Source organism: Eschrichtius robustus, chromosome 14, assembly GCF_028021215.1.
Source record: "Eschrichtius robustus isolate mEscRob2 chromosome 14, mEscRob2.pri, whole genome shotgun sequence".
NCBI classification, from domain to species: Eukaryota; Metazoa; Chordata; class Mammalia; order Artiodactyla; family Eschrichtiidae; genus Eschrichtius; species Eschrichtius robustus.
Window position 1 is genome coordinate 10310184 of NC_090837.1, and position 9299 is coordinate 10319482.

General features: G+C 52.8%; 1 protein-coding gene across 6 annotated transcripts in view; it reads left to right on the forward strand.

Moving 5' to 3' along the window:
* The window catches only part of CIT (citron rho-interacting serine/threonine kinase), a 168223-nt gene that overhangs the window by 150880 nt on the left and 8044 nt on the right, over window positions 1-9299 (forward strand). For all 6 annotated transcript variants that reach the window (XM_068562804.1, XM_068562806.1, XM_068562805.1 and 3 more), the window contains 11 exons: window positions 150-254; window positions 469-638; window positions 1896-1976; window positions 2074-2209; window positions 3773-3912; window positions 4296-4388; window positions 6246-6354; window positions 6453-6581; window positions 7091-7171; window positions 8791-8869; window positions 9002-9181. In XM_068562804.1, coding sequence (XP_068418905.1) covers window positions 150-254; window positions 469-638; window positions 1896-1976; window positions 2074-2209; window positions 3773-3912; window positions 4296-4388; window positions 6246-6354; window positions 6453-6581; window positions 7091-7171; window positions 8791-8869; window positions 9002-9181 — 1303 coding nt within the window. The remainder of the gene's footprint in view (window positions 1-149; window positions 255-468; window positions 639-1895; window positions 1977-2073; window positions 2210-3772; window positions 3913-4295; window positions 4389-6245; window positions 6355-6452; window positions 6582-7090; window positions 7172-8790; window positions 8870-9001; window positions 9182-9299) is intronic.

Below are 9299 nucleotides of genomic sequence, written 5' to 3' on the forward strand. Positions count from 1 at the left end.
CTCCGCCTCCTCCGCCCATCTCTTCCCTCCTCTGTCCTCGTGCGCCTCTCTGTCCACCGCATACTCCGTCTCTCTCTTTTCCTCTCGTCTCCTCCTGTTCTTGTTCCTGTTCTTTTGTTTTTCTTTCTGCCCTTCCTCTTTGCACCAAGCTGGACAGAGGCCGGTGGAAGAATTTGAGCTGTGCCTTCCCGACGGGGACGTGTCTATTCATGGCGCCGTTGGTGCTTCTGAACTCGCAAACACAGCCAAAGCAGGTGCGGAGCGGCGGGGCCCCCGGAGGTGGGCTGAGCTGGACTGGGCTGGGCTGGGTCCGTCAGCAGGGGCAGGAGGGGGCACGTGGTGGATCAGCCTGCGAACGAGGCTCCCCGGCCCCCGCTTCTGCTGAGTAACCGGGACTCAGGTGTGCCTCGGCCATTGTTCCCGGCGGCGGTGGGCCAACTCGACCCTGTGCTCTGTGGAATCTCCTAGATGTCCCCTACGTGCTGAAGATGGAATCTCACCCGCACACCACCTGCTGGCCCGGGAGAACCCTCTACTTGCTGGCTCCCAGCTTTCCCGACAAGCAGCGCTGGGTCACCGCCTTAGAGTCAGTTGTCGCAGGTGGGAGAGTGTCTAGGGAAAAGGCAGAAGCCGATGCTGTGAGTATGCACACGGGCGCCGGAGCTTGTCTCTGTAAAGCGGGCAGACTTGGTGGGAGTCCCGTCGGCTGCCGTGTTTCCCCTTGGCCTCCCTCTCTGAGGGGTGGTGGCTTGAGGCTGTCACGACCGGGATTCTGTGCCGACAGAGATCCAGCTTCGAGGCGGCTTGGCCGGCATCGCGGGTCCCCCTCCAACCCCCAGAGCCTTCTAGAATGGGGGAGTCGACCCCCTTAGCCAGCCCTCAGGGCGCACCACATCTCGGTTCTGGCAGCACAGGGCAAATGTACTTACAAGGAAATCCTCTCTCTCGTTTACCCGTAAGCGTTTATGTGGTTTGAAGGCTTGCGTTACGAGCACGCTGGCCGTGAAGCGGCACGAAAGGCTGCCGACAGCCGTGTCTCCTTCAGGAAGGCTTTTCATAACCTGCTCAATTGCTTTTACGTGATTTGCTCTTCCGAAGGCAGGTCTGAAATCCTACTTCTCCTGAAGACGTTAGAGATGTGGGTGGGCCTTGATTGGCATCACTCCTCCTGGAACATTCCAGGATACAAACAGCGCTCATCACTCACTGGTGTTTGCTCCACCAAAGACCCAACAGCTCTTTTCAAACACTTAGCTCCTAATAAACACTTTAAGTGTAAGCAATCGGAAAATCCTTAACCACGAGTCTCCTGCTCGTGGGGCAAACCTGTTTTGATGACCCATCTCCTTGTCCCACGTGTGAGTCTTTTACTGAACGCCCCATCCATGTGTGTACAATAGGGCCCTGACTGTACCTCCTACGAGCTTCTGCCCGCGTGGGTTCAGGTAAAGAGACTCAGAAGCGGGTTGGTTTGCTGCTGACACTGGGCTTTGCACTGGTGCCACCACCTGGAGGGGCAGGAGCGTCCATGTGGCCTATTAAGCCTTGGCAGGGACGTCCTTCAGCTTCGGCTTGTTTCGTGTCACAGACTCTCTGCGTCTCCTGCACTCATTTAGTTCTGCCTCCGAACTGAGTTACAGCTCCGACACTAATTAACAGCCACCCCAGAGATACCGATAACATTCACGTCCTGCCTTCTGAGCTCAGATCAAAATACGCGGCAAGCCACGAGTAGATGTGTGCTTCTGAGCGTCTTCAGGAGGAACCTGCCCTCCTTCCTGGCATGAAACTTGTCTCCGTTCTTGCTTTTGTCTGTCTGGACGGTGCGGCCATGAACAGTTCAGCTCACCGTGTCCTCTTTTTTCTCTCTCTCTTTTTCTTTCTCATGTGAAAAGAAATTGCTTGGAAACTCGCTGCTGAAACTGGAAGGCGATGACCGGCTCGACATGAACTGCACGCTGCCCTTCAGCGACCAGGTGACCATGTTTTCTGGGGCGCCGTCGGCTGTGTCGGGGCTGGTTATGGGGACGTGACCCCCCCTCACGCTCTGCCTGGGGACTTGCACCCCGGCAGGTGGTGCTGGTGGGCACCGAGGAAGGGCTGTACGCGCTGAATGTCTTGAAGAACTCCCTCACCCACGTCCCAGGGATCGGAGCAGTCTTCCAGATTTACATCATCAAGGACCTGGAGAAGCTCCTCATGATCGCAGGTGGGAGGCCGAGGACACGGCGCTTTTCCTTCACTTGTGAGGGAAAGGATTGGTCATGTGCTTGTCGGACGCAGAGACAGGTCCTCCCGGGGGCAGGCTGGAGCAGAGCGGCTCTTCCCTCTGCGTCCTGTCGGCGCCGCGCCCCCGCGCTCTGCTCGCACGCGGCCCCCTCTCAGCGCCGGCCCGCCCCGCTGCCCGCCTCCCATTCCTCCCTGGTCTCAGACACCCTTCATCTGCGGGCACGACTCATTAGCAGTTTGCCACATCTCCCCCGCCCTTCTCTCTGTCTCTCTCTCTCCCTCTCTCTCTCTCTCTCTCTCTCTCTCACACACACACACACACACACACACACTCTCTCTCTCTCTCTCTCTCTCTCTCTCTTTTCTCTCTCACTTATTTTGAACCACCTGAGAGTCAGTGGCAGCTGTGACTCTGGATCCTTCAGCCAGTCACCTAAGAACAAGGCCATTCTCTCACGTACCCATGGCAGGAAGGGTTTTTTCCCCCTCTTTATCAGTGGTACTATATATATGTGTGGTGTGTGTGTGTGTGTGTATATATATATATATATATATTTTTTTTTTTTTTTTTCTTTAAGGGGAAAACAATAATGCATTGGCTCCATGATCAAAACAACCACAGTCAGGTCTCATTCAGGCCTGGCCGGCTGGATCCAGGGGCCGGATCCTGATGTAATATGGTCAGGAACTGGCTTTCTTTGGTCTCTCAGCTCTTTTCCTCTGCTGGCTTGTTTTGTTGGTTTCTTTTTTTTGCTTGCTTTCCTTCCTTTCCTCCCTTCCTTCTTGACATTATTCTTGGGAGCAGTTTTAGGTTCACAGCAAAACTGAGCAGCAGGTAGGGAGAATTCCCCTATACCTCTGCCCCGCATGCGCAGGCCGCCGCCTCCGTCAGCGTCCCCCGCCGGCGTGCACCTACACCGACACGTCGTTGTCACCCCAGGTCCACAGTTTACATTCGGGCTCACTCTTACACATTCTGCGGGTCTGGACAAATGGGTAACAATGTATCCGCCATTATAGCATCCTATAGAATAGTTTCACTTTTTAATTCAGGGAATTTAATCGTTGCTACTCCCATTTTCTCTTGTACTGCCCATAGTTGGCTTTTACCTGTGGCTCCAGTAACGTCCTTTATTTTTTTCCCGGCTTGTGATCCAGTCCAGGACCACGCACTGCACTCACTCAGGTCTCCCTCGTCTCCTTGAACGTGGAACCACCCTCAGCCTTCCTGTGGTCCCTCGTGACACATACTGGATTAGTCCACGTCTACTGTTTTGTTGTCCCCTACCCATTCTTTGACTTTGCTGGGGAGCATGTTTGAATATTCCGTTCACGTTCTCCAATTTTGTGTCTGCAGAATTTTTTGTTTTCCTCCCAGAATCTTGACCAAGAGGCCAGATATTTTCCTTTTAGATCTAAAACTTGGACCTAAACTATGTTTATGGGAATTTGTGGAAAGCAGTGCCTCCGCATGGCCTCGCGTGGCTTTTATTCGGGAGAGAACGAGAACCGCCATTGTGTCTCTGCTGTCCCGTCCCCTCAGGAGAAGAGCGGGCCCTGTGTCTCGTGGACGTGAAGAAAGTGAAACAGTCCCTCGCACAGTCTCACCTTCCCGCCCAGCCGGACATCTCACCCAACATCTTCGAAGCCGTCAAGGGCTGCCACTTGTTTGCTGCCGGCAAGGTAAGCGCCCCTGCGGGCTTCAGCCGGCAAGTGCTCTTGAAATTTTCACGGCTCCTCTGCCCACAGGGCTGATTGATTTGACCTTGAAAATCGTGTGTCCTCAAACTGGGTTAAATTTCTGTTGCTTTTCGACACAACTGTTGGTTGCACTGTTGGCATCTAGTGGGCAGGGCCCAGGGTTTCTCCTAAACATCCTACAGTGCCCAGAATGGCCCCTCACCACAGAGAATGACCCGGTCCAAAGTGTCCATAGTGCCAGGCTTGAGAGACCCTGCTCTCAACTGAGGTTCCTTTCCTAGTTTTGCCACGGAGCCAGTGCACACACTGGTGACGCTCTTTTTCTTTCTTTCCCCGTCCCCCCTCCCCCCTCAACTGCTTTTCAGATTGAGAGCGGGCTCTGCATCTGTGCGGCCATGCCCAACAAAGTTGTCATTCTCCGCTACAACGAAAACCTCAGCAAGTACTGCATTCGGAAAGTAAGTCCCAGGCCTGGCCGCGCCTGCTCTCGCAGCGAGCAGGTGGGGAAGGTGCTGTCTCGGGGAGTAGTGTGTGCCTGGGCCCTTCGGCCTGGGTGACCTCCTTAGAGAGAGCGGGAGGCTGTCTTGCTCCCTGGAGAAAGCTCCAGAGCGGCCCATCCTTACACTTTTCCCTCTCGCTGTCCTCCCCCGCGTGTGTGAGCTGCCTCTCTGGCCAGCCCAGTGAATTCAGCCTTTTGTGAAGGGAGAGAAAGGAAGGTGGCCGATGGAGGAGACATCTCTTTTGAACCAGTAGAAGAAAGGAAGATCTCTCTGAGGAGCTAGAAGCCCCTGGTGGTGCCTACCAGACTCCTTCTCAGATCGTAAAAGTTTCTATTAATGACCTTTAGAAAAACCAGTGCTAGCTGTGTGTTTGTTTTTTTTTTTTTTAATTTTAGTTAGTTATTTATTTATAGCTGTGGTGGGTCTTCGTTTCTGTGCGAGGGCTTTCTCTAGTTGCGGCGATCGGGCGCCACTCTTCATCGCGGTGCGCGGGCCTCTCCTTATCGCGGCCTCTCTTGTTGCGGAGCACAGGCTCCAGACGCGCAGGCTCAGCAATTGTGGCTCACGGGCCTAGTCGCTCCGTGGCATGTGGGATCTTCCCAGAGCAGGGCTCGAACCCGTGTCCCCTGCATTGGCAGGCAGATTCTCAGCCACTGCGCCACCAGGGAAGTCCCCAACTAGCTGTGTTTTGATACGCAGTTCGGGAGCTGGTTCTCCTCGGAGCAGTGGGTTGTGATGTTGCCTGCGGTGTAGACAGCTATCCGTGAGATCACTGCATTTGCCTTGCTTCTGGAGAAGGCTGTCTGTCTCTTGTCCCTAGCCTAGGAATGTTCCACCCATCATAAGCCTGATATATTTCAGGTGCTTTCGTGATTAGTCTCAAAAGTAAAAGGAGGGATGAATATATAAGGGTTGTTACCTGTTAGAGAAACTGTTTCATCTGGGGCAGGCTCTTGTTTAGTTTGCATTTTTATTGAGCACCTACTGGTACCAGAGACTGAGCTGGCTGTTTCACACACTTTTCACAACAGTTGTGAGACGCAGGGGTGATGATCCCTAATTTTCAGGTAAGATGACTGAGGCTGGCCAAGATCCTAGGTTACAAAATTGAGACCAAAACTGAAGTTTGACTTTCCCTAACGTTTCCCTGTGTTATACTAGTTTCCTCATACTTAGTAGGTGACCAATAAATATTTAGTGGTGAGGATAATGCTGATTAGAGTTTGAACTGTTAACTTCAGGAAAACTCCCAGAAATCACTGCTTCTTTATAATTCCTGGCCATCATTTGGAATAAGCATGCCTAGGTTTTTGAAGCCATTAGGATTGACCTGAAAACAAGTGGAAGTAATTAGGAAGCAGATAATTCAGATAGATGAGATAATTCAGTAATGATAACAATGATATAGGTGATACAGGTTCAGAATAGAAACCTAGAAGCTTGGAAAAGGAAGGAAACTAGAACCACTCCCTGTAACCACCACTGTTGGTGTATTCCTCCAGGCTCTTTCTTCTGATTAGAATGTCATAGTTTTAAAGCTCTCTCTTTGAATGCTACCTTTTCATTGAAATGGTGTTTCTGACCCTTTTTTTGGCTGCAACTTGACCTTCTTAGCCTCAGGTTGCATAGAACCCAGAGGTAGCAAAAGGATGGTGGGTCCTTGTGAGGGACGTGAAGAGACTGAATGCGCTTGGTGTGAAAACAATAGGAACACGTCACGCGGCAGTGCCTGCACGGCTTGGTTAGATAGATGCCCGAGGAGAGCAGGGGCCACCCCGAGTCTGCGCTCACATCCTCCTCTCTGCCCCGTCTCAGGAGATCGAGACCTCGGAGCCCTGCAGCTGTGTCCACTTCACCAACTACAGTATCCTCATCGGAACCAATAAATTCTACGAAATTGACATGAAGCAGTACACGCTGGAGGGTAGGGCCCGGGTGCGCCCCCTGCCCGGAGCTCTGGCTCCGCTGCCACCTCAGGCTCCTTCTGGGTCCTGAGGCTCCGCCTCTTGCCTGCCTTTACAGAATTCCTGGATAAGAACGACCATTCCTTGGCGCCTGCCGTGTTTGCCTCCTCTTCCCACAGTTTCCCTGTGTCCATCATGCAGGTGAACGGCTCGGGGCAGCGGGAGGAGTTCCTGCTCTGCTTCCATGGTGAGTGAGGCAGCCGCCGGCTGCTGATGGGGGCGCTCACGGCACCACAGCCCCGGGCAGGGTCCTCGGGGCCGGGGCGTGGCCGGTGTGCCTGGGGCAGGGCCGGTCCTGCACCGCCAGGGCCCCCGGGGTGCCCCAGCCCCACCCGCGGGCTCCAGCCAGCTCCCAAGAGCGGCCTGCTCTGTCCTTCTCTGCTCCTCACTCCTTTCTCTCCCTCTCCTCTCTCCCTTTCCTTCTTCTTTTCCCCCCAAATTTTCTGGGTCTGTTTCTCCCCCTTCCTCACTCCCTGACTCTTCTCCTTCCGTCTCCCCCTTCTTTTCCTATCTCCTCTCTTTCACTCGAACGCTCTTTCTTTAATAAATCCCCGAGAGATGTGGCTCAGCAGAGCTCCTGAGGTTTTTCACAATCCAAGCCCCCTGGGCTGGATTCCTTACTCTTCCATCAAAGCGTGTGTCGCTGATGCCCCTGCCTCTGGCCGTGCTCATGCCCCGGGCTCTGCCTCCTTGCAGAGTTTGGGGTGTTCGTGGATTCTTACGGAAGACGCAGCCGCACAGATGATCTCAAGTGGAGTCGCTTACCTTTGGCCTTCGGTAGGTGAGGCGAGGTGTGGGGCTCTTTTCTGCCAGTAGTTGGTGTCCCGGGAAGAAACCGCAGGTGGAATTCCTTTAGGCTTAAGCAGCGTGCTTGGGGCTCCCTTAGACGCCAGGCGCCATGTGAAGCATCACTGCGTTAAGCGTCCAGGGCAGAGATCCCGAGGCCTGACGCAGAACCACATAAGCCAAACCCGCCGGCCTCTCATGACAGAAAGGGAGACCATTCCCTGTGAGTTCATTTAAATCACGTCAAAGACTGCACAGCATCCCACAGCACCGCTGAACACCTGTCAATTTAGCCAATTCTAATTAGGCCCATTCTTTTTGTAAGTGTGAACAATGCTGTGATGGACAATTTACACTAAAATTTGCACAATTGTTAAATATCCCCAGCTCAGAAATTCTAAAAGTGGAGCTACTGGGTCAAAGGGTGGACACACACACACACACACACACACACACACACAACATACATATGTGACTGTGTGAATGTTCTGAAATACCCTTCAAGGCTATTTCGTTTATCTGTTGCTTCATGACAAGTTCCAAAACCGAGTGACTTAAAACAACTACTTATCATTGCCTGAGCCTCTGTGGCTTGACTGGACAGTTTTGCTTCATGCGGTGTCAGCAGGGGCACCGGGACACCTAGAAAGTCGGAAATGGCTTCACAAAGTGGCTGGCAACTGGAGCTGGCCGTCAGGTGGGAGCTTAGCAGGGGCCGGTGGCTGGAGGCCTCATTCCTCTCCACGTGGGCTTCTCCTAAGAGTGCAAAAGTGGGGGCTGGCAGGCCTTCTCGCTTCCACCACATTTTGCTGGTTCAGCCCAACGTCAGGCAAGGCGAGTCCACAAGGGCCTGAGTACTAGGAGGCGTGACTAATGCCGAAGTAACAGTTCACTGCAAGGAGTAATAGTGATAATCTTCTTTTTCCCTTTAAGACCAAAAACAGCTCTCATTATATCCTAGAGTTTGAGTGACACTGTGATATAGAAATATAGTACTCAGACCAGAAATATTTAATCATCTATGAACCTAGTCTTTTTTAATCAAATTGTTTAGGAAAATGTATTCAATTAAACAGTTTAAAAAGGTCTACAGTGAAGTCTCACCCACATCACTTGTCTCCCTCCCCCCTCCCCCTCCCCCTCCCCGAAAGGAAAACACTTTTCTGAGTTTCTTATTCTTCCAGTGCTTTATGCAAATAACGGGCACATTAAAAAATATATTCTCATCCCCCTCCCTTTTTAGAAAATCAGTGTGGTAGCACACTTTACACAGTATTCTGAACCCTGCTTTACACACTAAGTACAACTACACCTTGGGTTTTTTCCACATCAGCGCATAGAGAGCTGCTTTATACATTTTTACGCCTGTGCGGAATTCCAGAGATGTGCCATGATTTATGTAACTGATCCCCACCATGTAGCCTTGAGTCGGTTCCCATCTTCTGCTCTAACAGCATGGCAGGGGGTAAACTTGAACATGCCTCATTATGTAGGCATGTGGGTGCATGTGTAGGGTAAATTCCTTCAGGGATTGCATGGCAGCCGGGTTTTGATCTTCTGTCTCTTAACCCTCCCTTGCCCCACGCTCTTGCTCGGTGGTGGCCACGCAGCCTACAGAGAACCTTATCTGTTTGTGACCCACTTCAACTCACTCGAAGTAATCGAGATCCAGGCCCGCTCCTCTCTGGGGTAAGCACTGCCCTCCGGGCTTTGAAAAGCTCAGCGGTTGGGTCTGGGTGCCGGGGCTGGGCGGTGCTCCCTCTCATCCCACCTAGCAGTGGAGGTGACCGGCCATGCAGACTCTCTCCTGGAACTCCACAGGACCCCTGCCCGAGCGTACCTGGAAATCCCGAACCCACGCTACCTGGGCCCTGCAATTTCCTCGGGAGCGATTTACCTGGCGTCCTCGTATCAGGATAAATTAAGGGTCATCTGCTGCAAAGGAAACCTCGTCAAGGAGACCGGCACTGACCACCACCGGGGCCCGTCCACCTCCCGCAGGTAACGCACCTCTCTTCCTCCTCATCACAGGGGGCAAAGTGCTTTCCTGCAAAGCAGAAGGCTATCTTGCCAAACTGGCTGAAAGTTTCCCAATCTTCAAAGCTCAAGCCACTCACTG